Source organism: Drosophila albomicans, chromosome 2R, assembly GCF_009650485.2.
Source record: "Drosophila albomicans strain 15112-1751.03 chromosome 2R, ASM965048v2, whole genome shotgun sequence".
Taxonomy (NCBI): Eukaryota; Metazoa; Arthropoda; class Insecta; order Diptera; family Drosophilidae; genus Drosophila; species Drosophila albomicans.
In genome coordinates this window covers 3,239,949-3,265,570 of record NC_047631.2, presented here as the reverse complement: position 1 = coordinate 3,265,570, position 25,622 = coordinate 3,239,949, and the positions used below count along the sequence as shown (strand labels likewise).

At 37.8% G+C, this 25,622-nt stretch overlaps 7 protein-coding genes across 10 annotated transcripts; 4 read left to right on the top strand and 3 right to left on the bottom strand.

Moving 5' to 3' along the window:
- Window positions 1-64: 64 nt before the first annotated feature.
- On the bottom strand, window positions 65-2,316 carry LOC117574077 (TBC1 domain family member 22B). Its single transcript, XM_034257711.2, has 6 exons — window positions 1,878-2,316; window positions 1,592-1,805; window positions 1,311-1,479; window positions 718-1,249; window positions 403-626; window positions 65-343 (listed from the first exon to the last, which is right to left on the bottom strand). Exons 1-6 carry the CDS (start codon window positions 2,254-2,256, stop codon window positions 209-211), a joined length of 1,653 nt encoding a protein of 550 aa, XP_034113602.1. The 5' UTR covers window positions 2,257-2,316; the 3' UTR covers window positions 65-208.
- Window positions 2,317-2,644: 328 nt separating this feature from the next.
- Window positions 2,645-6,248, top strand: LOC117574075 (uncharacterized). Its single transcript, XM_034257709.2, has 6 exons — window positions 2,645-3,015; window positions 3,084-3,267; window positions 3,336-4,704; window positions 4,760-4,964; window positions 5,020-5,192; window positions 5,257-6,248. The coding sequence occupies exons 1-6, from the start codon at window positions 2,892-2,894 to the stop codon at window positions 6,157-6,159; spliced, it is 2,958 nt and encodes a 985-aa protein (XP_034113600.1). The 5' UTR covers window positions 2,645-2,891; the 3' UTR covers window positions 6,160-6,248.
- A 460-nt stretch (window positions 6,249-6,708) lies between these two features.
- On the top strand, window positions 6,709-12,186 carry LOC117573512 (CCR4-NOT transcription complex subunit 3). Its single transcript, XM_034256740.2, has 2 exons — window positions 6,709-7,490; window positions 7,975-12,186. The coding sequence occupies exon 2, from the start codon at window positions 8,616-8,618 to the stop codon at window positions 9,585-9,587; it is 972 nt and encodes a 323-aa protein (XP_034112631.1). The 5' UTR covers window positions 6,709-7,490; window positions 7,975-8,615; the 3' UTR covers window positions 9,588-12,186.
- A 4,643-nt stretch (window positions 12,187-16,829) lies between these two features.
- Window positions 16,830-19,967, top strand: LOC117573803 (uncharacterized). Of its 4 annotated transcripts, XM_052006720.1 has the most exons (4): window positions 16,840-17,359; window positions 17,418-17,891; window positions 18,054-18,090; window positions 18,159-19,290. In XM_052006720.1, exons 1-4 carry the CDS (start codon window positions 17,300-17,302, stop codon window positions 18,194-18,196), a joined length of 609 nt encoding a protein of 202 aa, XP_051862680.1. In that variant the 5' UTR covers window positions 16,840-17,299; the 3' UTR covers window positions 18,197-19,290. The 4 variants fall into 4 exon arrangements, with proteins under 4 accessions (XP_051862679.1, XP_051862680.1, XP_051862681.1 ...); XM_052006719.1 differs by having other exon boundaries at window positions 16,830-17,359; window positions 18,054-19,290; XM_052006721.1 differs by lacking the exons at window positions 18,054-18,090; window positions 18,159-19,290 and adding an exon at window positions 19,935-19,967 and having other exon boundaries at window positions 16,848-17,359.
- LOC117573802 (uncharacterized) lies at window positions 19,338-20,215 on the bottom strand. Its single transcript, XM_034257211.2, has 2 exons — window positions 20,002-20,215; window positions 19,338-19,942 (listed from the first exon to the last, which is right to left on the bottom strand). The coding sequence occupies exons 1-2, from the start codon at window positions 20,213-20,215 to the stop codon at window positions 19,338-19,340; spliced, it is 819 nt and encodes a 272-aa protein (XP_034113102.1).
- A 323-nt stretch (window positions 20,216-20,538) lies between these two features.
- On the bottom strand, window positions 20,539-25,517 carry LOC117573801 (T-complex protein 1 subunit eta). Its single transcript, XM_034257210.2, has 5 exons — window positions 25,378-25,517; window positions 24,768-25,028; window positions 23,884-24,703; window positions 23,504-23,827; window positions 20,539-21,018 (listed from the first exon to the last, which is right to left on the bottom strand). Exons 1-5 carry the CDS (start codon window positions 25,378-25,380, stop codon window positions 20,786-20,788), a joined length of 1,641 nt encoding a protein of 546 aa, XP_034113101.1. The 5' UTR covers window positions 25,381-25,517; the 3' UTR covers window positions 20,539-20,785.
- Window positions 21,016-23,436, top strand: LOC117573800 (uncharacterized). The gene is made up of 2 exons (XM_034257208.2): window positions 21,016-21,682; window positions 21,745-23,436. The coding sequence occupies exons 1-2, from the start codon at window positions 21,343-21,345 to the stop codon at window positions 23,367-23,369; spliced, it is 1,965 nt and encodes a 654-aa protein (XP_034113099.1). The 5' UTR covers window positions 21,016-21,342; the 3' UTR covers window positions 23,370-23,436.
- Window positions 25,518-25,622: the final 105 nt, after the last annotated feature.

Sequence of the window (25,622 nt, the reverse complement as noted above, 5' to 3'; positions counted from 1 at the left end):
ATATTCGCAACATTCTTCAGCTTCAAAAAATATAACCACATCAAATAAAATCCAACGTAAGAAATTAAACAAAAATAAGCTAATAACAAATGTGTATATAATATAATATATATATGCGTTTATGTTTATGTATATGTTTAGACCGCACAATAGTAAATTAATTTATATGTTACGTATTGTTTATGTATCATTTTTGTCAGCTCTTGTGTCAACTCTTCATCTCCAGATGCTTGGGAGCGTCTGCATAGGTAAACTTCAAGCGGAACGCCTCAGCGAGTAGTACATTGATTTGGCGATCAGACCAATTATGGGTTGGCAGATTTTGTAGAAGCAACATGAGACCCTATGTGAATGATACACAAATTATATATTGCAAATAAGACTTGAAAGTCGAGAGTATACCTGGAAATCATTCTGTTGCATCAATTGGTCTTTCCAGTGCAACAAAAATGCCGCACACACGTACAAATGGAAAAGCGCAAATCCATCTGATTCAGCCAGATATGTATCCCACAATCGGATTGTGCAATGCAGGGGCAGTTCGCGTGTTAGTAAATTGTTCATCCAACGAAATGAGAATTGCAAATAGTCAACGCCATGTGTCTGCAAATGACGATGTAGATTGACTGTAAAGCAAATAAAATAAATTATTTATAATGGCGAGTGCACAAATACATTGGATCATTCTCAGCTGGGCTTAAAGGTTCTCCATCTTACCATCTATGCGTTGTATTAGATCCTTGAGCTGATTAACCTTCTCTTGTATGCCGAGTTGTGCAAATATATAGTTATCTTGTATGCAGTCCAAAAACTTGGACAAACACCAAAACGAATCAGCTTCAATAATGTTACGAGTCTCCTCTGGCAGCTGTGACATGTTGTATTTCTCTAGATCTGTGTTGGGTGACAGCACCTCCTGCAGAAAGACAATGAAGAAAGGCGTAACCAAATCATTGATGCCCTGCACATAACCAGACGCTGGATGTCGTATGGCCCAAATGAAGAGGACCCGCTCGAACATTTCCTGTACAAGCTGTTGCTGGAAGAGTGGTATTTGTGGATTCATGCGAGGCACATCGATATGTATCTGGCGATAGGTGTCCTGCTGCGTCTCGTCCTGACTGTCCACCCTGAAGTAGTTATGTCTCAAGTCCTGATACCCTTGCCGCTTGCTCTCAAGCACAGCATTTCGACGCTCGCCAGATGGGGGTAAATATTTCGACAATAAACGCCAGCTTACTGCGCGCATCTGTAAAGAAAGTAAGACTTTACAATTCACTTACAGTCCTCATGTGAAGATGATAGCTCACCTTTCGAGGCACACCTGACCAGCTGAGCTTCTTGAGTGCTACCAAATCGAGTTGTGGCGAGTTGAGCAACAGTTGAAACTTCTCAATTTTCGTCTCATATTCACCGTCCTGCGAATTGGAGCTGATTTTTTGCAGCTGTGGTCGTCCAGGATAGTTCCGCAAACGAGATCTGGAATGCATAAATTGCACGGAATATTTTATGTAATAAAAAAGGTTGATGACAATGTGGTTACCAAAATACTGTTTACACAACTTGCAAAAGGCTATTGACTTTATCGCACCTGTTTTCATTTGTGTCTTGCGAAGATCTACGTTCTTCTTCCTTGTTGATATCTTCGACTATGCTGCCACCGGCTGCTGTTAATTGGTCATTATTGCTATGACTACCATCACTGGCCTCATGATTTGTGACGTGGTTTTGATTGATGCGCGAATGCGTCTCAATCACATTAAGCGCCACCGACTGTGAAACTTGACGCGATATGCTCGCTGCATCTGTACAAACGAAAATATAATATTGATAGCTATCTATCAGTCAGGAACTTGTGATTATCATTATTAATTTACCTCCAGCTTCTGAAGCAGCAGCTTCGGTGCTGTTTATAATGCAAAACTCGTCATCGCCCGTATCCCAGGCATCGCTTACCGACTGTTGATAGTCACGAAACGTGGATACCATGCCGAAACCGTTGCCACGATCACGATGCACTGCACCCGCAGCGCAATTTTTACTGTTTGTATTGTCAAGAATATCGCGTTTTGGACTCGGACGTCCGGGCACTGCGCGGCCACTGTTCTTCCAAAATGATGTAGAATTTGCAATTATAATCGTTGACGACTTGGCTTCAATTGCTGAGCTGTGTGTTGCTGCACTTTCTTCAGTGCTTGTTGGTATTGCTGCAATTTTAGATTTTTCTTCAGTTTGTCCTACATAATTATTGTCCATAATAAATATCGAAGTCCGATGTCAGTGTCAGCGTCATTGCATCTGCAACAGTGTGACCGAATCATAGAGAGCTATGAAGCGCTGCTTCCAAAATGCTGTATTTCAATATTTTACTATTTCTGAAGTCTGGTCATATTCCTCAGATTATCACAATTAGCAGTATTGTCGAAGGCGTATTTTTAATTAAATCTATGTGATTTTAAAAATACAAATATTAGAAAAATATCAAGATCTTTAAAATAACATATTCTAATAAAAATAGTAAAACTTTTTCTCTAATAATAATAATAATTGTATCAAATTTAATGCCAAAACAAGATAAATTGGCAACACTGACAGTGACTGTTACTTTTGATAAATTCTCTAGCGTTACTGCCCAACTATAAAGAATGAGGAAAATACTAATTAGTTCATAAACTTAAATGTCAAATTTTTATATGGAAGTTCACATTGTTCGCTGTGCTTTGGTTCATAAAGTTTGTTTCTTAATTTTCAGTCCTTTGGTCACATTGCTTTACATCAAAGCGAGTGTTATTTAGAGTGTGATAAGGAATTAAATTTCATTATTCTTTGTAAAATTGCGTATCAAACTATGCTCCAAATTAGTCTGAACGCATAAAAGTGCCAGCCAAAAGATGCAAAAGCAAGAGGAGATCTCATCTCGCCTTAAGCAGATCTTCGACTTATTCCTGCGAGAAAACTTTGTAATGACCGACAATGTTTACTTTGAAAAGCTCATATCACACTTGCAGGCTAAAGGTAAGTGTGTTTGCGAGCGGAAGTATGTGCAACAGGCGGCCATTCTAACTGCATCTCTTCTTATATAGAGAATGCTCTCGTTCTTCAAAAACCGTTTGTCATCGAATGGGTGGACAAGTGCCTAACATTGATCTGCGATGATTTTCACAAAGTCCATCCAAGAGTTATATCGTTCACATTCAATGTGATCAGTTTTATGGCCTCCAATGAATGGATGCTTGTTCGTCTCCGCGAATTGGACATCTTGCAACGGTAGGTGGTAACAATTACTTCAATTGACCAATACTGTAATCAAAGTATTAATCAGCGATTCATTTTAGGCTTATGGCTTTCATGCGGAGCAATGAATACGACTTTAGTCCATCAATAAAACTCAGCGGCATACGTGTCATGAAGGCAGTTAATAACTACAGCGTTGGTTTGGCCTTTCATCGTTTGAAACGCGCCTGGGCTCTGCTGATCCAATACAGCAACAACGAACACACGCTCTATGTGGTACGTGAGGCGCGACAGATCCTCTATGAGATGTTGTACAAGTTTTGCGACAAGATGCACGATCAGGCTGTTACCCTGGAGATTCTGGCCGAGATTATGCGGCCAATACAGGACAACGTCTATATTACCGATCATATAAATGACAGCGCTGGCGGAGAAGATCAACGCATACACGTCAGTGTGGATGACAACGAGTTGTTGCACAAAGTGTCATCGACTGTGGATCTACTGTGTTACATTCTACAGCAGACTCTGGTAAGCGAGGAACGCACTAAAATTGTTGGCCTTTTACGGGATCATCATAATTTGGAGTTGAACATTTGGAAGCTGGTCGAGATGACGCACAACACTTACTTCACGGAGAAGATGCTAAATACTTTGTGTAGCTATCACTTTGCCCTGCTTGTGCACGAGAAAATACTGAATCCTGAATGCGCTGAGCCGCCTGAGCAATTTACCGAGTTTGGTTTATCGTTTTTCAATCTCATGAAATTTTGTATTCAACGTTGTGATGGCGTCAACTTTGTCAAAATGGCTGAATTGCATCATATATTATGGAAAAAGCTTGGTAAACGTGCCCCCAAAGAAATCATCATACAAGACGAGCGCGTTACATTTGAGAATCAATTGATTTGCTTTCACATGTTACCGCTGCTCTTCTCCATGAAGTTTGCTATGAAAATGGCTGATGAATCCAAAAGCGAACTTTTCGATACATATATCATGAAACTGCTGGTTATGTCCTGTGAGCAAACATTGCGTCTATGCTACAGTATGCGAGATGCATTCATCACGCCCGAGGGGCATGCCAATATTAGTTTGTTCACACCAGAGTTAGCGCGGAAGAGTGTGCATAGCATTCTCTCACTGGAGCATATTCTGGACAGAGAGCAGGCAATCACAGTCTGCCAGGCGTTGCTTTACGCATTACGTGAGGTAGTGGCACTAAGCGATGCGAGCAAGCCAATGGATCCTGAGGATTGTCATGGTGCAAGTACATCAAATAACTACTACGAAATTTATCCGAGAGGTGCTGAGGCCATTGTCAACGATCCCAAAGTATTGCATTCCGTTATTGTCGGTTTACGAACGTTGATTGAACGATTCAAGATCACGTGGAAGGAGTCGGTGGAAACCATTGGCCTCGTCAATTGCTTGGCCTATGTCCTGGAGAACTGTAACATGGATTCAACTGTAGGTACATGGATCGATTTAGCTATCTTGAGTTTTATGACATTTATTCTTACAGTGCACCGTGCAAGCACTAAAGTTAGTCCAACTCGCCGTAGAGCATTTTCTGTCGCCTAACATGGCACTACTCGTGGATAATTTACAAGGTTCCGCTTTGGTTTGCCTGGGCCCAATTATTGTAAAACGCATGCACGACACGACCTGGGAGGTGCGTGACTCAGCTTTGGAATTGGCCATCTCTATTGCCAGCATATCTCGCATAAGTAAGTGAAGGTACAGCTTTATTTGGCACAGCTTTATTTGGATGATTTATTGTAGAATTTCCTGCTTTTCAACGATTCTTAATTGATGTCAAAATACCACCCATTGTTTACGAAATGGCCAAGCATGATAGTGAGCCTTATGTGCGTGCTTCCGCCTATAAATGCTTGTCTAAGATGGTGCCCATCAATGCACTCTGGGAAAATGGGCTAAGCCAATTGGATTTAGTGGTAACTATTGTGATTGCAACTATTTATTTTTACTCCAAATAAACCAAAAATATCTTAATTACAGGATCATTTGCTCTTCGTTCTATATAGAGAAAATGAGGATGTGGTGCGTTCTGAGGCGATTTTAACGCTGTCCAAGATCTACGATCACCGAAAGATACCCAGTAAATATAAGAACACGCTTTTTTCAACACTCAACTATTGCGTGGTTGGCGATCATCATTGGGAGGTGAAAGTGAATGCCTTATGCTTTTGGCGCATGGAATTTCAACGACAACTTAAGAATCAGGGTATGATTGATGGTATCTTTCCCAGCGTCACATTTTCTAAGGAACATAAAAAGATTGTTACCCTAACGGAACGTGAGATCAAACTTCGTGTTGCCAAAGTTCTGGCAGAGGTTCAACAATATGGCTACTATGGAATCGTGCTTAAATGTCTTCGAGATGAGTATGCAATTGAGGTGCTAAAAGTCATTGTTACTGGCATAAAGGCTATGAATCAAAAGCTAAATGAATATGATTTCGAGATTATATTAAATGATATTGAGACGTTATCACCGTCAACAAGTAATAAGGAAACCTTTACCATTTCCAATACTTCCGATCGGCAAATGTCAATTGATCATAATGACGATCTTCCTTTAATAAATGAGGAACAGTCAAATGAAGTCATAGATTCCATATTAAATGCTCAGGATATGCACCTTTTGGAGAAAACATTCGAGTCACAAATGCAAATCAATCATGAAGAAACACAGAATCGTCACATTGATGAATTCTATTACAAACAGTTTGCTGTCTCTGTTCGCGACTGGAGGGCGGAAGTTGCCAAAATTAACTTGGATCAATTAGTCGTGCAACAAGAGGAGTGGTTCGACTGCAGAGATAATTTGGTATGCCTTTTGGATGACATTCTAAATGCTTTAAAACGTGATGATAATTGTGCGGTTTCCGATTGTTATTGATTAAGTGAAAGCCTAGTGAAATTGTAAGAACAAACTGTTTCCTTATAAAAAAAAATAAAAATTTTTTACCACATATAAAATAACAGAAACTGGAATGCGAATTATATTTTTTATCTGTATGGAATTATAATGATAATGTTAAGTTTTTTAACATATATTTTGATAAATTCTTTTAAATTCGATTAATTAGTTAGATATCGAGTTTTCGAGTTCTACATTTAAAAACAACCATATGTATGGCTGTATATATATGAAAAATATAACGCATAGAACATCTGCTGGTTTTAAATACTTTTTACCACAATAATTTTTTTTAGGCTAGATACACTTCCGCTCTTCATAAAAATAGGAAAATCAATCGATTCAGAGGACCATGTAAAGTTTAAAAACATTTCAATTCTTATATGTATTTTTTCGAATACATCTTAGTGTGAAGTGTGGCCAGCAAATTAAAAGTAGAGTAGGTTAGTATATCATTGACATTAAATAGTATATTTTGAAATTCGTCTTGCGGTCACTCTATGGAACAACCCGTCAGTCATGGTGGAAAATTCGAGAAGAGCGTACCTATGCGCACGTTTATGCAAGGAAGAAGAAAGTTGAATATTGATTAAAATTTCTGCAAAAAAAAAATATATATATATATATGTAATTATATATTGTAAATGTCTTTAATTTAAGTGATATAATTCAAATATTTGTGTAAAGTTTAATATTTTAATACGCGTCAAAGTACGAGTGAAGGTACGAACACTGAGAAAATTAATAGTAAAAAAAGCACCAACAATACAAAAGCAAAAGTTTTCTTGTGTGTGGCATTACCAGCGGTCGTCGGTACTTTGCGAGACTAAAATAAATAAAAAATTAAACCAAACCGAATCAGTTAATAGTGTGATTTTTTGAGCCTTCGTCTGTGAGGAGAAAGCTTTAAGCGGAATCCCTTAAGCAAGCATCCCGTCGCCATTTTGAAAGTGATTTTACATACAAATAAAATACATAACCATAAAAAATACAAAAAAAAAAAACAAAAACAATCATATTTCTGTAAAGAATATCAATCGCAAATTTTAATTGGATCTGGAAGCAGTGAAAACAAGGCAGCTTTTGAAGTAAATGCAAATTATTTGTAATAATCAGTATAACAAAGTGGCAAAAAACCCCCCGCAGCTGAAGAGTGAGCAATCAATAACTGCGACATAGATACATACAGTCGTCTTCTTTACTCCTATACTGCATACAAAAAACGCTGTGTGTGAGGAAGAAAGACTGCTGGCAAACCAACAGCAGCAGCAACAAAAACAACATTGGTGCGAAAAGGTTTACAACTCAAAGTAAGTCGTAATTGCATTAGTATTGTGTATATACAAATGTGTGCATGTGTGTTGATTCATTAATTCAGGTATATATATGTAAAATAACATATACTTTTTTTTTACATATATAAAACGTTTGTATATATATATATATTATATACGTGACACGTACAAGTGTGTATATATAATATATGTATATATATAATGTACGTGACACGTTTTATGGGCAAGTAGTTATTGCGTACTATATCTAATTCGAAATACTCAAAAAAAAAAATTGCGATTCGGTAAAATAGAGATAATATAATTAAAGATAATATTACATTCAGGAATTAAGTGTAAGAAATTGTTGGTGCAAAATGGAGCGCACATTGAATAAACACACATGCATGCTAATTTTGAATGTCTTAGGAATAAGGTTACATATTTATGCGGTTATTTACATTTGGTATAATTTTTATTTTTGGTATTGTTATTTCCTTCTATTTTAAATTTTCTTTAGGACCCGGGCCAGGCTTGGATTAAGCATAGGCGATAAGGCAAGAAAAAAGAGCGAACAAGAAGTAAATTTGAAAATTAGAGCTAAGGAGGATAGCCTAATAAAAAGAGATAATTCAACAGACTGATAAACAATACATAAAGTTAAACTAAATAAAGTATATAACTCAAATTGTACATAAACGAAACACAAATCGAACCTCAGCAGCAGGTACAACAACAAAAGACAGCCGCCCGATTACCACTAGAGAGGAAACAGACACCATCGTCCCCGATAACTAGAAAGGCGGCTGAGTCAATAAAAACGACAACGGTTTGCAGAAGGTGACGGTATCGGAGTAGCAGGTTCGAGTTTGTTATCGATAATAAACAAAATTGATTTTAAGTGCGTGTGATATTTAACGTTAAGCATTAATTTAGCGAATAACCAAAAACAAAAAGGCAAAAAAGCAGAAATTTTATGAAACAGATCGAAAGAATAGGAAGATAAATAGAGAGAGAGAGAGAGAGAACGTGAAAGTGAAAAGAAAAAAGATTGCGCGCTTTAGGTAAAGCTCATATTAGTTTGAAGACGTAAACGAAGCAAGGAGAGAAACAGAGAAGTAGTGTGGAAAACATTGGAGTCGCAGAAAACAAGAAATTACTATGACATACTCGCACAATAGTGTAAGAAACAACATTAAAATGACAACAGCATCAACAACAAAGTCAATACGCTTGAAAAAAGGCGCAACGACTCCACCCCCAGCCCCAGCCCCCGTTTCACCAACATCATCAATAGAAGGAGCGACAACAGTAGCAACAACACCAACACCCTCGGAAACTGCACATTCCAACAGTATTGCCAGCAGTACAAACTTCATCAACAACAATCACCACTTCCATCAGCAGCAAGTTTTGAGCATTTCGCCCACACTTTGCTCCCCAACGATCACCCCGAACAATCGCACCCAGCAAAGGCTGCACTCTCAGTCCGCAGGCGCTAGTAATCAACGGACTCGTCAGCAGCAGCAACGGCAGTCGCCTCAGCAGATGAGCGGTGGTGGTGGAGGAGGATTCTTTTTTGCCAACAACTGTAAGCGAAATGGTGGCAACGGCGGTGGTCGATCGCCACAACAGGCAACAACGACATTGGTGCGCCAATCTCCCGCAACCATTTTGGGTGGTGGATTCTCACCGACATCAGGCGCAGGAGCAGGTGTTTTGGCTGGAGGTTCAGCGCGCAAGCAGCGTAGGAGTCCAACGACAACTACTGCAGCAGCAACAGCAGGAAGCGTAAACAGTTTTGGTGCTGGCGGAAAGATCTCGCCACAACACCATCTCATACCCACCGCACTAACGCATTTTGCGGGCAGCAAGTGCTTTGATGCACCGGCACCAACGGCGCTGCCCAAGCCACCGCAACATTGGACGCTAACCAAATCGGAAGAAAAGCTGGTGTCCAGCAGCGCTGGTCCCACATTGCAGAGCCTGTTGCGCGGTGAGCGATGCAGTGCATCCAAGTTGCACCTCAATAACAGCACTGGTGGCGGTTACGTGGTGAAGTCATCGAAACGCAACCTACTCGATGATTTTGATACGCACAACCTCAAATTATTGCTAAATGTGCAGTCGTAACGCAGGAGCATGAGTAGGCAAAAGAACCAATAATAACAGCCGAAGCGATATAACCGATAAACGATACGTGAACATGGAACACCCAGATGACCCTGTAAATGACTAGCAAAACAAAATTAAAAAGAAAAAAAATAAAAATAAAAAAAAAAGAAAAAACAATAAAAAATCAAAAATATAAAAATTGTAAAAACTAAAAAAAAGTCTTAAAAAAGATCCAATCATCAAAACTGAAAATTTGAACTTTTTTAAACAAAACATAAAAACAATAATAATAAAAAAATGAGTAAATGTTTGTGATCTCAAATGTATCATAAAACAGCCTCAAACATTGAGAAGCTAAAAAATAAACAAAACGAAAAATTCAAAATTAAAAAAACGTAAACAAATGGAAAAAACTTGAAAAAAATTGTCCTTACACTAACAACTACAACGATAAAACTACAATTTCACACAACAGACAGAGAGAGAGTTACACAACAAAAAGGTGCAAAATTCTCCAAAGGCAAAGAATAAACCTTTAAAAAAAAGAAATTTAAATTAACTTCAATTTGCAAACTTTGAGAATGGCCAATCGACAAATGAACAAAGGAAAACCTAAAAGGAGTGATGCAGAAAGGACGTTTGGCTAGAAAAAAGAGAAGAATGTGATGGATTTAAAGAACAGGATGCAAAATCTATATGTATGTATAACGGATACTTCACAACTGAACATTGTTTTATAAACGTGATACGCAAATAGACTTGAAAATGTAATTAATAAGTAAAATTATAAATATGTATGATGTATTTATGAGTAATTAAAACGACGCTAGAAGCGCTACATAAGTACACCTTATGTTTACTTATATTTCCCCAAGCGGACAAAATGTGCAACGTACCTTAAAACAAAAAACACAAAACAAAAAAAGAAAGCAAGTAAATTAAAAACTGTTGAGAGATGAGCACACAGATGAGTCAAAGCAGAAGAGAGAAATTTTCGACAAATAGAGAAATAAAACAAGAAAACAACTTTAATTATAATAATAACAACCATTAATATCATAACGATACACATTAAATAATACCACCCACCAATTCACAAAAGACTAATTCAACTTATAACAAAGGAAAGATGGAAAAAGGAAAAAACTCAACGACAAACTCAACGCTGCAATAAACAGCGCAAAATGCATTCAACTTGAATACAAATATAAACTAAAAACAGAAAAAAACCTTAAACTAAAAATAAATAATTAAAAAAAAAAGAACAACTCAATGGCCTCTCTACCTTAAGATATCACATAGATAAACGCATACCAACCAACACACTTATAAATATAGCATAAACTTCCATTATTTTTAGTTTTTAAAACAAACTTTGTAAAAAAAAGAATGAGTTGAAAGACACATATATGCAAAAATGGCTTTAAATTCTAATTGTAATTATAATTTAAACATTCTTGAATTGTAAATACTTTAACAGTAAACATAATAAACAAATACACAAAAATCATCAAAAATCATACAAATTCAAGAAAAGTCAAGAAAACCAATTGTGAAAATTAGTTGCAATCCCCACAAAACGCTTTATATAAGAGTTAAAATGACGACAATGATAATAAGAATAGAGTTAGAGAGGAACGAGAAAAGAGGTATATTATAAAGTAAAGATGAAGAAACTACTACTTTTTATGTGACACTGTTCGTTGATGCTCATAAATTAAAACTAACAAAACAAGAAACACTTGAACCCAGTACCTTATTTTCATTATTAGCATTTAATATTAATTGTTAATAATTAATATGTATGTAAATTATTTAAGTAAACTTCCCTAGCCATGCCCCTCACCACACAAAACAAAAATATCCAAAGTTATTGTATTTTGCGTAATAATTGTATACAAAAAAAAAAAAATACCAACAACAGAAAAAAAGAGTCGCAGCGTGAGTTTTGTTGTTATTTGTTTTTCTTTTTTTTTTTTGTTGCCATGTGAATTGGCTCCTTGCGTGATAAGCCAAAAAAAAAAAACTAAAAGATGAAAAAGAAGGAAGCACTTTTTGAGTTTTAACCATTTTACATACAAAAACAAACAACAAAATAAAAAATGTTTATTTTAATTTCTGATACAGCTATATTTTACAAAACATAAGAATGATAACATTAAACAAAATGTGAACATTATGATGATAATGATGTTAGATTTTAATGTTAAAAAGCCAAAAAAGTCATGCACTACTGTTTAGGTTTACTTGAGAGCAAGTTGTCATATATTGGTAGCTTTAAAGCTTGTATCCTTCAAGTTACTATGCAAACACTCATACACATACATGTACCATACATACACATACACTAAACTTCTAAGAGTATTTTATGAAAAAACAACAGTTCGAGCAGTGCTCGAGATCAGCCAACAAAAAAAAAAAACGAAGGTAATCCCTTAATCACATACATACAAAAAGCAAAAGCAAGATTAAAAAAGAACACCTTGGGAACTTGCCACGTAGAATTTTGCATTTTTTTAAGAGTGTAAGCTATAAAAAAAAGAAGAAAATCACATTTGTTACTTGACGTCAATTTAAGTAAAACGTACATTTGATAAAAAAAAAAAAACAAAAATAAGATCCAACCAAAAGCATATGCAAAATTCAATACAAGTAAACACAAAATAATAAACAAAACATTTATTCAAAAAAACCCAAAGGGCGCAAATAATATTTTTTTCAATTGCCTTCAAGTTGGCAGCTGCTTTTTGGCTTTGATAACTTTTTAAAACACCAATCAGTACAAATTAATTTCCATTTTAAAGTTCGGGGACATTAAGAGCCTTCCCCAAAAGCAAGGCCTGCAGCTCGATTTGAAGACAAATGAAAAATCACACCAAAAACTTAAAAGCGTAAAACAATTCATATTCTGTTGTATTTTTATGACGTTTAAAACCCTAAACAAGAAACGTAATATTGTATTTGGAGTTCGAATATTATTTTTACAATTTTTAAGCAGAGATTTGTCGTTCTTACTATTTACATACATACATATAAATGTTTTTTTTTTTTTATTTCTCCAATGATCTAGTTTACAATTAAATTTGCAATTTTTTGTGATACTTTGCTATATAATTTTAAATCTGGTTTATAAATGTATTTAAAATCAAAAAAAAAAAAAAAAAAAAAAATGAAAAACAACCTACTTAAATATTTCACAATTACCCTAAATGAACCAGACACAATTTGAATTATAAAAGAAAACGACGACATCAGTAAAAGCAATATTGAAATTGTGTTAAAATCAACAAATATTTTGAGAAAAAAGAAAACGAGAACAACCCAACCAACAAAACAATAGAAAAAATAAACAATTGTACACGGCTTTCATAAAGTAATTTATTGAAGCTTTGTATAATTACCAAAAAAAATATTATTGTGTTATTATTCGCTTTGCACAATATTTTCAGCATGGACCACAAAAAGGAAAATATTTTTGTATGCTTAGATACTCAGACGGATTCTACTGCATAGCACTTACAATATACAAATCGAGGGGTCCGTACATGCGTTATATACGCACATGTTTTAGGTTTTGATTTGGATCGCAGAATACATTGCATTTAATATGAATGTGTGTGTTTATGCATACATATGTATGTGTATTGTGAATTCGTCGCTCTTTCAGCGCTTTGAAATATTCAAATGTACGTACATATATTTTTGCCTTGCGCTCAACGCTGAAAAATGCTTATACAGCAGATTAACTACATAACCCCGTATGCCTATTCTATAATGAAGAGAACATTTTGTAGACATTTCGAGTTTAATTGTGCTCATTTAAGAATTCGTTAAAGATTTCTGTAGAATATTCTACAAGCACTCTTTTGCTTTTGGTGGTAAACACTGTACTCACCAGCCACGAACTATTGAACAATATTACACGGAGCTATGTATATGGTAAACCTATGAATTAAGACAGAAGAAGCCGAACAATCCAGTAATCTATGTAAGTCGAATTTCCAATAACTGTTTTCTTCGTTGTTGAATACCCTATGTCGCTACTTAGCATTTACGGATGCGGCTTGGATCGAAGGTTATGCAAACTAAATTAAATTTCGACTTAAGAGGTAAGTGGGTAATACCCTCAGCTCGGCTCAGTGTCATTCAAAATAAAAATAAAAAACCTAAGCCTTTACTACTCAAACACACATATTAAGAAATGTATATATAAATTTATGTATGTATTTATGTATTTGTTATGACGGAGCATGACTCATTTCACACGATTTCTTTAAACTGGTGTTACCTAGTATTCTTCCATAAACACACGAATAGAAACAACTAGATTCGTTGTGTTTGTGAGTAATGGTGTATTTGTGTGTTCGTGCATACATACATATGTACGTATAAAGTGATTTCTCAACGTTTCTTATGACAAAGACCACCAAAGAAATAAACTGTAAACGTGCCTCGCTTCACCTTCGCCATCACCAGCCGCATTGCTTCGTCAGACAAAACGAAGAAACGAAACGATCGCTTTAGCGTTGATTATTAAATGCTGTCGCAAAATAAAACTGGATTTACAAACACGAACGAACCTGACTTGGACTAAGAAAACGCTCCAAGCTGAACATAAAGAAAAAGTTTTATAAACATGCACACATAGAAACGTAGACTCCTAAAATACATTCATATTTACATGATATTTGCGAATGTACATATGTACATACATATGTTCATATCTACATAAATTCGTAAATTCTTAAGTATGTATGAATGTACATGCTAACATACATACATGAATACACGTGTCAAATTTAATCCATATGTCGACTCATTCCATTCAATGGGAAGATCTTAGAGATCATAGGCATTTTATCTAGTGGAGAAAATGTAAATACATACATATAATGTAATACATATATATGTATGTATTTGTTAAAATTTCTCTTATACAAATGTATATATACAATTATTTAATACATATGTATGTACATATGTGTAGAAATATACATTTATGGCTTGCCCAGGGTAAATTACACATGCTTACATGTATGATAATACATAATTAATATATACATACATTTGAATACGTACATACATTATTGAAAACGTGTTATATCCCAAGACGCTTGAAACTAACGTATAAGTACATATGTATGTATCTGAAGCTTACATATTTATAGACACGTACATATGTATGTATGTTAAAAGTTCGTCTTGAAAGCTACCTTGTATTAACATATTTATTTAGTAAATGCATGGAAAATGAAAAATGAAATGAGAATATTGCCTATAAAAGATACCCATGTAGTCTTTGTTAGGCATTAATTAATTTTATCCATTCATTGGTAATAATTCCCTCACACATACATACATATGTACATTTCAACATGTATATACATACATGTGTATACATACAGGTAGACGCAAGCGTATCTACAGACATATGTATGTATAAAGTATGGACATTCATATGTATGTGGGCCTTTTAAAAGCAAACAATTTTCATTTTTTTATTATTTTCTTCTATTCTCTTGTTATGGTGTTGGTACTGTGGTTGCGATAATTGCAATCAACAAGCAACTGTGCAGTATGTACATACATATTTAGGTACGGGAGCTGAGGCGTCACATACAAGAAACTACAAACGTACATACATGTACATAATACATAAATACATATGTATATAGAGAGCTTTGTAGTATGTGCAAAACTCGATGTTGACGTTGTCCGCTCGCAAATGTTTGCGAATCGCGCGCTCTTTTCCTTCCCGTTCCCGTTGCCTGACTAAGACCCACAGGCAATGCCAAGATAACGAACGTCACTTCACGTTGTTAAAAACAAAACAAAATCAAAAAAGCACCGAGAAAAATTACAACTAAAAACAACATGGCGAACGCAAAGCGAAAAGCACACACAAATGTATGTATGTATGTGTGCGTGCTGTGGTCCGTAGACGTTTCTACACAATTTTGTATTTCAAGATACATTTACAAATGTTTTTATATACATATATACAGTACAGGCCTACACATGAACTTGCATGCGTTCAAAAATATATATGTACATTTGTACCTACGTATAAACGAGCATGCGTATGTATGTATTCTTGTTGGGTATGTACATACATATGTATGTATATATTTCACCACGCGATACACACAAATAACCCCACAAACGCCACAGCTAGCGTTCATTTTTACAAGCTTTGTGCGTTGGTCTCCGACGCTCAGTATCTGATTGTAGTATATACATACATACATTCATATATAGATACATATGTATGTAGAAACAACAAACGAACAAATACTTATGTATGTATGTACACGTGTATGTATGTATGTCATTCCATGCGTACGTTTTGAGTATATGTACACACATATTTACGACAGCTGAAAAATTTAAAAATAATTTTCAAAATAAAATTACATACATACATACATATATACATTCGTACACAAATATTATGTGTGCTTTTATTTTTTGTTTGTGCGTAACTTATGTTATTGTATGTAGGAGTGTATGCCAACGACTTTTTCAAGCTATGGAATAATTTATTTTTGCTGCGCAATTTCTACTATTGTTGTTTTCTTGCTTTGCGTGTGTGTGTTTTATTTTTATTTTTCACTTTTGACTTTGCATTTTAAGTTGCTGCTGCCAGCTCTGCTGCTTTTAGTTTAATGCAAATAAAAATACATATATGCATTCATTGATACATACATATGTATGTACACATGTATGTATGTATTTCGGCTGACCGAGTTCATATGGTTACATATGTATGTAGGTAGTACATACATTTACATACTCGTGAATGCAATCAAAACACGTTACTCTATGCAAAAATATACTAAACAAGTAAAAAATCTACTGTCGAGTGTACTAGACTTTGACAATACCCGCTAGCCATTTTCAATAAAATCTTTTTTATAAAAATTTTGCGAACATATAACACAAAAATACTAAAATATACAGAGGCCTATACTTATACCCTAGAATATCCAGGATATGTATGTATGTAACAAACAGAAGGAGCCATCTCCAACCCTATAAAGTGTATATTATATATTCTTGATCAGCGTCAACAGCAGAGACGATATAGCCATGTCCGTCTGTCTGTCTGTCCGCCAGTCTGTATGAACACATAGATCTCAAAGACTATAAAAGATAGACATATAATTTTCATCAGCGCTAGAGTAATAATTATAGTACTCAGGTTTATTTTATTTTTTTTTTTTGGTAGTCGGCGAAAAATTGTAGATGTTATTAAAGAAAAACTTTTGTATGGCAAATTAAGCCTACTGCAATAGGATTTGAGCTGCTTTGGCTGACAATCTGGAATATTTTGACCTCTATCGTATATTTAGAATGTACAACTTCGTAAATACTCGTATTTTAATGACGCATAAGAATCTTAAAGTTTTCGACAGTTGCCAATATTCGAAATTTGTCAGATTTGCATAAGTAGCATTAAAAATTGCATCGTATTGATTGCGACCCACGTGAGTTGCACTTTAGATGATATGCCTGAGATCACATCATATTGACCTTTTGCGGCAGCAGCCTGCTGCCTGGCATTCATTCATTTAGTAGTAAAATTCTTATCAGCAGAGATGAACTCTCTTTCGCTCTGGTCTGCTGGGGTGTAGAGAGCGATAAGCAATTGAGTCTAGTTCTGCTATATGGTGTGATCTGTTTCGCATTAAACTTGGGTTCAGTTGAACTGTTTCGAGCTACGTTGCAAGATGCCCATCTCATGCTATACTTGGCTCGTCCTAAGCGCCTTCGCTTTTCAAGTGTCTCAGGCAAGTCGAAACGTCAATATTAAAAAGACATTTTTAACTGAATTGATTTCTGTTGCAGTCTAACGTTATTTTTCACTTTACGCTTGACTTTAATGTGAAACATCCAGCGAATTCGACAGATTCGATTAATAAGACCATAACCATGGAGAACAATGCAGTGCATATGCAGGATAATGAGCCCTATTCAAATACAACAGCCCCAAATAGACAGTCATGGGAAGAGGCGGGTCAATACGATCAGGCTGCAGTGCAGCTATTGCGATCCACGAAGCAGTCAGTGCAAAAACTCAACGTGGAACTCGCACCGCTTGTTGGACGTAGTGACGAGTTGGCAGCAAGCCTCAAGCAAACGATACGATATGTCAATGAAGTAGACACCACTTTAGAGATGGACGGAATCAACTTTGCTCAGCATGTGGAACAGTTGCGAAAGTATTTGACGCTCGTCGATAACTTGCGATCCTCGGCCAGACCTGGTGGAGTCCGGACTCTTGAATTTGTATTGCTCAAGCTCGCCATGGAGAAGTACAAGGTATTGGCAAAATACCAAGAGGTGACCGCTTATTTGCAGCAAGCGAACTCAGCTTGGGCGAGATATAAGAATACACAGGTTGTGTTATCGTATATATAAGCCTGTGTCTCAAAAACTTTCTGAGATTTCTGTTTAATTGTATTTAATTTGTATTATGTATAGGAGCAAGGAGGACCTCGGCTATTAAGTCAAACAATAAGCAAGTGTTCTTTCAAAAGACTTCCTGTTCATTGTTACTGTTCACTGTGTTATTTCGCATTGCTACAGGTACCGAAGACGGGACGAGCTATACGACTAGCATCTGACCTAAATCTACCATGTTCATGTGTGTGTTGTTGAAAATACGTTATATACGCTGGGAATTCGTTATGAGAAGATCCAGGTAGTCGCAAGCAAAAAAAGGAAACCAAGCATGAAGTGCCTTGCTACGAGCAGCTGCCGTTTTTAATGGCAGAGGGTCTTCCTCCCTTACATACCAGCTCTTAGTCTCGGTCTTCAAATTCCTGAAACTCGAAACCACCACAAAAACGATCAAGAAGTATGCTCTCTTGCATATACATACATATGTACATATGTATTCAAACAACCCGCATCAATACACTCGATTCTACAGCATATTTTATGTACTCAATACTTAAGTCCCTATAGCATGTACTGAACATGCACATACATACGGCGATCAATCAATTACGCTCCCAATAAGAATAACGAGTATTTAAGTATACATACATACATACATATGTAAAATGTTCCTACACTGGTTTGCAATTTCGGAAGTATAAGCCGTATCCCTAGCATGTATGTATATGCTTATACATCCCATTATATGCTTTTACAAAACCAGTCATACATGACCTGAGAGATATTAATAAGTCTACTACAAGAAGTCTAACTAAATATATAAAATATATTTATTTCATTTCATTTGTGAAATAATTTTTCAGTTCGATAATTCAAATGGCGATTTAAGCGCTTTAAATCGATTAACAAATAAAACGAGAGAACTTGATAGGACATTAATTGAAAATATACCACATGAAGTGTAACCAGGGGTATGCTATGGAGTTTCTGTATGTTGGCCTATCGGCGTTAAAATGTATATTTTAGAAATGTTACTTATGGTCACTTCCCGGCCAAGAAAACAGCTGTTTTTTTACGAAACAAATATAATCATAATTATATTGGTGTTTGCCATAAAAAATTGTTTTAATAAATTGTACTGTTATTTTTGTAAGCCATCTAATGTTTTACAAATTAACTAATAATTTATTTGTTGTTTTGTCCACCAAATTGCTCAAATCAATTGAATACAGCCAAACATTAACTGCGCTTTTATGTAGGTAAATTTTTGTATAATTCAGTCACATCTTAGTTAATTATAATAGCATTTTGAGCTACGCATATACTTTAAAGGTGTTCCCATCAATCCACAACCAAATCCAATTGTCAATTTGGTAAAACCTTGAAGTTGCGAAGTATCTTTAACACTTCAATTTTAAATTCTAGTTTCTGATCACTTGTCATGCGCTGCATATCGGGCTTTATGCTATCGAAGAACGCCTGATCGGGATCAGGATCGATGCAGTTGGTTGAGGTATTAACAGCTGAACTGTTTGCACCGAAGATTGCGCTGATCGACTCATTCTTGAAGTTCTGCTGAGTAGGAGGCAATAAAGTTGAGGTATTTGTTGTGCAGTTCAATGTTTCCATAGTTGTGTTCAAGCCGTCCTCTAATAAGGCATTTTGCTGGATCGATGCATCTATAGAAACTCCCATGTCTACCACGTCCGAACTTCTCTCTTGATTCTCCGACTCACGACGTCGCTTTTGCGGCGTTTTTATCATACGTAAATGCGTGCGCTTGACAGCCGTCTTTCGATCCACCTTGAATGCTCCTATTTCGTCATGTTCTGCTTTGACATCCAAGAGAAAGCTCAACTCCTTTTCATATATATAGGATCCCCGGGAAATCTCCTCCCCGCTCTGCCGTACTCTGTTTACTCGCAAATAACTGTCTCGTGTATTTTTCCACCGTTTCAGCAGTGTTTTCGCTATCAATAAAATTCCTTTTGTAAGCAACATTCGGAATGTTTCCTGCATAACATCTTACCAATTTCCTGCTTTTCGCCAACACTGGCGTCTTCGAAATTCTTACACATCTGCAGACCAATCTGCTGCCAGGCCTGATCTCGCAGTTCGCGATTGTGGAAATTCTCGTGCTCTCGATCCCAAATAATATCCTGCTTCTTAACTGCGTCAATAAAATCGTACATGGAATACCTTAAATTAATGCCAGCTGTCTTTAACACTTTGTGGTTGCCCATTGCTAAATAATTTCCGCTTATTTATGCGGTATTCGACAGTTGTTTGTTTGTGTATGGAAAAAACGCGCGCGGAAACAACGTGTTGGCCACAAAAACAGCTAAGAACTAACGCGAGCCGCGTTGAAAAACGCTAGCGAAGCGCAAAGTAGTCGCTGTCAGCGTTGCCAGATCGATGGATACGATTGGTGCGTAAAATACCCTCAGCAATAGTAAGTTTAATAAATTGTTTACATATAATATAATGGGCATAATTGCATACCTATCGTCTACAAAAAAAAAAAAAAAAAAAAAAAAAACGCTAAGCGCTTAACTAAAACAACTGCTTGTATGTTATGAAAGTTTTTCATTTCTTTTTATTAGACATAGGCATAGGTCATTGGTTATTGAATAGATTGTTCAAAGGGTGCAACAAAGACTGCGTTTTATGACCAGTAATACATACGAACGTGTGTTAAATTAAGAAAGTAGAGAAATGCAAGTGAATGATTATGAAACGCTTGAGTGTGTTTTTTGTTGATGTGTGTTATTGTTGTTGATGTGTTGTTTTGCAACGATTAAGAGTAGTTTATTTTACATGGGCCTACCCATGCCGCGACCCATTCCCATGCCACCCATTCCACCAGCCATAGGTGCTTCTCCAGCTTTAGGGCTCTTTATTGTCTCGTCCACCGAGAGAATCATGCAAGCGGCCTCTGCGGCGGCGGTCAGTGCATTGATCTTGATAATCGATGGCTCCCAAACGCATTGTTCAAAGTTATCGGAAATGTCCTCCTTGTTAATGTCAACGCCATACCATTGGCCACCTTTAAAGAGAAATAATGAAATTTTAAGTTTATAAAGTATCGAGTACTTTTTGTTTGCATGTGACCGTTGCACAAGTATCTAAACAGAGCTGCAAATTCAAACATGATGGCAACTCCACAAAAAATGCCCGCGCATAAGATAAAGCAAAAAATATGTGAGCACTGTCAATGTGAGTGAAAGAGCACACTCTATGAACCACAGCTGTCGAACGAAAGAGCTGCCAAGACAAACACGCGCTAGCCGAAGAGAACCGTTCGTTCAGTTGGCCAGCTCAGTTTCCTCAAGTTTAGTTGCTGAAATTAACAGAAATTGTCAAAAATAAAATGTCGACATCGGGACGTAAACGCAAGCAGCAACTGAAACCCCGTCAGGATGTGCACAGGTCGCCAATGAAGCGTCAAAGTCTCGATGTGAAAACAGAGCCGCTACTTGCAAACAGTTATCCATTGGCAGACTACGATTGTGTGGACGTTAAGCCCGACCTGACCGAATTACAGCTGCAACTGTCCGTTGCGCCGCCAACGGCAGCAAGTGCAACCACAACAACGTCAGCAGCTGATACCGCCGAAGACATCAAAACAGACCAGGATCTGCAGCAAAGCGATTCCGATGATGATGGCTACTCAGAGATTCATTTCGGAACGCGCGACGTATATTGCCAAGGTAAAGCGTTATATAAATTAAATCTCGTATCATTCCTGTCTCTCACCATTTTTCTCTATCAGATGAATTGGATGACTATGATGCGGAGTGGTCGGTGCAACAGACAACGCCACGCCTTATCTTCAAATTCACTACTCCAAATCAACAAACGGGCCTCAAAAATGTTCGCAAATCCGCCTGCCCGATGCACTATTTCAACCAACTGCTGGGCAATCGCGTCGAGTTTTTCGCTCAGCTCGCCAGCAATTGCAATGCGAGAAACGCGACACTAGCTGCCAACGGCGAAGAGCTCGAAACATTTGTGGGCCTCTGTCTGCTGATATGTGATGTGAAGCTGCCGCAGCTTAGTGACTATTGGAGCAACAATATGTTTCATGGCTTTGTTGGCTACGCCCTGAAGATGAAGCTGCAACGTTTCATCGAACTGCTGCAATCACTGAACTTCGATCAGTTGGCCGGAAATACAAATATCACACATGTTGGAGGAGATGCCGGCAAGCTGGTAAACTTTTTCAACGCCCGCATGTCTGAGCTGTATGTCTGTGGCCAGCCATTGGTTCTTAACGAGCCCATCATCCACTGGAAGGGCAGATTCAACTACCAGAACGAACTGCCCGACAGATATCGCAGCAATGCGCTGATGCTGCATTTGCTCAGCGAACAGAGTGGCCTTATTGTGCGCATTATGCCCGAGTTTGTAGAGCAGCAGTTGGCACGAAACTCTCGCCAATTGGTGGTACAGCGCAGCCAGCTGGCGCTGCAGTTGCTGCAGGATCATCTAAAGCTGGGACACAGTGTTTACGTGTGCAAGTACTATGGCAGCTATGGCTTGGCACACGAGCTATCTAAGCTGGGCACCTACTGCAGCGGACTACTGGACAGGAATCGGTACGGCAACAGTAAAGCATTGGTGCATCAACAGCTGGCATCGAACAGCATCTCCACCAGATATGCGACCGTCACGCCATTGATGATGGCTAAGTGGCGGCGTCGCGAGAAATGCGTCTATTTCTACAGCTCCGACTGTTTGGCTATCTATGCCAAAGAGATGTCCATGCAAAAGATTAACGCTCGTCCCAAACTGATTCAGCAGCTAGACTTTCATCTGCGTCCCACGCAATCAACGCGTCAGCAGCTAATCAACTATCAGCCCGCTTGCTCTGGTCTGCAGCGACAGCAACAGCTGATAGTCTATTTGCTTAACATGGTGATGTTTAATGCCCACCTTCTATACATGGCCAATGCACAACCGTCGCGCGGGTTTTCCAGTGCCCAGGATGCCACTAAACTAAAAACTTATGCAGAGTTTCGAGTGGCGATTATCAAGTCATTATTGAAAGAGGACACCGTAGGAGCTGTTCCACGAACAACCGAAAATCAACCGGTTACTCCAACAAATATAACAACAATCACCGCCAAATCGAAGCCAGTGAAGACACCACCTTCAGTTCGAACAGTACCCGAGTTCAAGTTAATGGAAGTTAAACATGAATTGGTGCCCATTAATAGTAGCCAGCCAATGACAACGACGACAACGCAGCGTGTGCGCAAGAATTGTCAACATTGCAACAAGGGCGGTATGCTGCAATTCACGAAGTTCATGTGCAACCTCTGCCCCAACAATCCAGGACTCTGTCAGGATCCATGCTTTCAACTGTGGCACGAACAGCTCAAAGATCAACCTTAAACATTTTCAAAATTATTGGCAAATACAAACGAAACTAAACTGCGTCGACTTCTGTTGTTCGCTTCAGCGTAAGGATCCATAAATGCTTATTATTATACTTATTCTATTTAGCTAGAAAGACATTCTGAACTCACCTTGGGCATGCTTTTGGCGAAGTTTGTTGAGAATGTTGGTGGCATCGAAGCCGGCATTGTCACAAAGTTGACGCGGAATAATCTCTAGTCCCTTTGCAATTGATGCAATCAGCAGCTGCTCCTTGCCAGCAATGGTGCGCGAGTAATCGCGAAGCACTTTCGACAACTCCATCTCAATGGCGCCCCCACCGGCGACAACAGAATCATGTTTAATGGTTCGGCGCACAATCATGATGGCATCGTGCAGTGAACGCTCTGTCTCCTCTAGAAACTGATCAGCTCCGCCGCGCAGGATCAATGTGCTGGTCTTGGCATTTGGACAGCCTGTAATTATAGAATAGTTAGTACTTCTATCCACTCACTTAGTAGTAGCACTTTACCTTGGAATAGATTGAAACGTTCGCCACCAACTTGACGTTCCTCGAAGCGTTCGCACAGACCGAGAACATTGGCTTTGATGTCGTTGGCCGTGGTCATGACGGCGCCGCCGCATGCTTTCATGGTACGCTTGAGATCCTCCTCGAGGACGCGTCCGGCGCAGAACATGTTTCGATCGGCGAAATACTGTGTGGCCACATCACCAATGGGCAGCTTGGACAACACCACATTAGCGCCTGATTCGTGAATTTTAGCCAATTTGTTGTAAAGAATCTGCCACTCGGCATCCACTACCTTTTGATATTCCTTTACATTATCAACACGAATCTCTGCATTGTCACGTTCTGCCTTCAGCTCTAGCTCGATGTTGAGCAATGCAATTTTGCAGTTCTCATAGGATTTGGGGGCCATCTCAAAGCCGGCGTATGAGAAAGTTTTCTTGAAAGCAACACCCGAAACCAATTGGGATTCTTCAAGTGAACCACCAGACACCTTTTTGATGCCAATCATGTTGAGTGGCAGCAACTCATCTAACGAAAGCACAGCGTCTACAACGATTTTGGAGAAGAAATCCTTTTGTTGATGGATCAACTTCGACGACATTGCTGTCGCAGCACATTTCTCCAACAGAGCTCGCTGCTCATCCTTTGACTGTTTCTCAATTCGCACAGCCATCTCATTGATCTTGTCCATACAGAGCTGCAATGCTTTGCGAATGGCCTTGATCACAATGCGAGGATGAACACCCTCCTCGACAAAAGGTTTGACCTGCTTGAGAAACTCGCCGGCCAGCAGCACAACAGACGTGGTGCCATCTCCCACCTGTGATGCATAGTTAATATTAAAGTGTTATTGCTTTGATAAAGTCACGTGCCAACAAACTGACCTCGGCGTCTTGTGATTTAGCGATGTCAACCAGTGTTTTTGCGGCAGGATGAATGATTTCCAACAGTTTCATGATGGTGGCGCCATCATTTGATATTGTCGCTTTACCCTGGGCATCCACAATCAGCTTATCCATGCCGCGGGGACCCAAAGTGGTACGAACAGCGTCCACAATCGATTGGCAGGCATTGATATTCGATACCAACTGCGGCTTGCCTTGCGACGTGTCGGTGCCTTCCTTCAGGAGCACTATTTGTGGCTGCTGCAAAGTGAATAACAAAAGTTTGGAAATTAGTCAGTTGGTAAACTTGTATATACAAATTTGACAGCATATGTCATTCGGCTGATTGCGAGAAGCTTCTTTGAAGGTTATGTTTCTAGTTTTGAATGCAGATGAAGCCCAGCTGCATTTAAATCCATTTTATGCTAAGTTAACGAATGTGATACTTCATTTGACTTTGCAGCAATATTATAATACTTTATTAAATAATTTAATCACGCGGTGCACATGGAGTTCATGTACCTATAAACTTATTTAAATTTTTAAACTATTATTTTGCAGTTTTTGGAATATATATGCATTTGTCACATTTATTTACTCCCTTACTAACCATATTTAAGTGATGATATTTGCGGCTTTACTTTAATATTGCTAAAAAACAATCAATTTTATAGCAGACAGGCGGCAATATGATTTTCTTTCACGTTTTCCGCAATGAGTAAGCGGCACAGTCACAGTGTGACCGTAACATCAGATTACAAAAATATATAACATGCCAAACATTGGCCTGGTTACACTTTTTTTTTAAATGTCCATCACTCCAGTTATATATAGTTAAAATCTTATTTATCGTGG

Coding starts and splice junctions, on each gene's coding strand:
- LOC117574077 (XM_034257711.2), bottom strand. CDS start 2,256: ATGGACAATAATTATGTAGGACAAACTGAAGAAAAATCTAAAATTGCA. Junction 1,806..1,877: donor TGCTGCTTCAGAAGCTGGAG/GTAAATTAATAA, acceptor TCGTTTGTACAG/ATGCAGCGAGCATATCGCGT. Junction 1,480..1,591: donor CAAGACACAAATGAAAACAG/GTGCGATAAAGT, acceptor TATGCATTCCAG/ATCTCGTTTGCGGAACTATC.
- LOC117574075 (XM_034257709.2), top strand. CDS start 2,892: ATGCAAAAGCAAGAGGAGATCTCATCTCGCCTTAAGCAGATCTTCGAC. Junction 4,705..4,759: donor ACTGTAACATGGATTCAACT/GTAGGTACATGG, acceptor TTATTCTTACAG/TGCACCGTGCAAGCACTAAA. Junction 4,965..5,019: donor TGCCAGCATATCTCGCATAA/GTAAGTGAAGGT, acceptor GATTTATTGTAG/AATTTCCTGCTTTTCAACGA.
- LOC117573512 (XM_034256740.2), top strand. CDS start 8,616: ATGACATACTCGCACAATAGTGTAAGAAACAACATTAAAATGACAACA.
- LOC117573803 (XM_052006719.1), top strand. CDS start 17,300: ATGCCCATCTCATGCTATACTTGGCTCGTCCTAAGCGCCTTCGCTTTT. Junction 17,360..17,417: donor TCGCTTTTCAAGTGTCTCAG/GCAAGTCGAAAC, acceptor TTTCTGTTGCAG/TCTAACGTTATTTTTCACTT. Junction 17,892..18,053: donor TCGCCATGGAGAAGTACAAG/GTATTGGCAAAA, acceptor TATTATGTATAG/GAGCAAGGAGGACCTCGGCT.
- LOC117573802 (XM_034257211.2), bottom strand. CDS start 20,215: ATGGGCAACCACAAAGTGTTAAAGACAGCTGGCATTAATTTAAGGTAT. Junction 19,943..20,001: donor TGGCGAAAAGCAGGAAATTG/GTAAGATGTTAT, acceptor TTTTATTGATAG/CGAAAACACTGCTGAAACGG.
- LOC117573800 (XM_034257208.2), top strand. CDS start 21,343: ATGTCGACATCGGGACGTAAACGCAAGCAGCAACTGAAACCCCGTCAG. Junction 21,683..21,744: donor GCGCGACGTATATTGCCAAG/GTAAAGCGTTAT, acceptor TTTCTCTATCAG/ATGAATTGGATGACTATGAT.
- LOC117573801 (XM_034257210.2), bottom strand. Junction 23,828..23,883: donor ACGTTTCAATCTATTCCAAG/GTAAAGTGCTAC, acceptor CTATAATTACAG/GCTGTCCAAATGCCAAGACC. Junction 21,019..23,503: donor TCGCCAAAAGCATGCCCAAG/GTGAGTTCAGAA, acceptor TTCTCTTTAAAG/GTGGCCAATGGTATGGCGTT.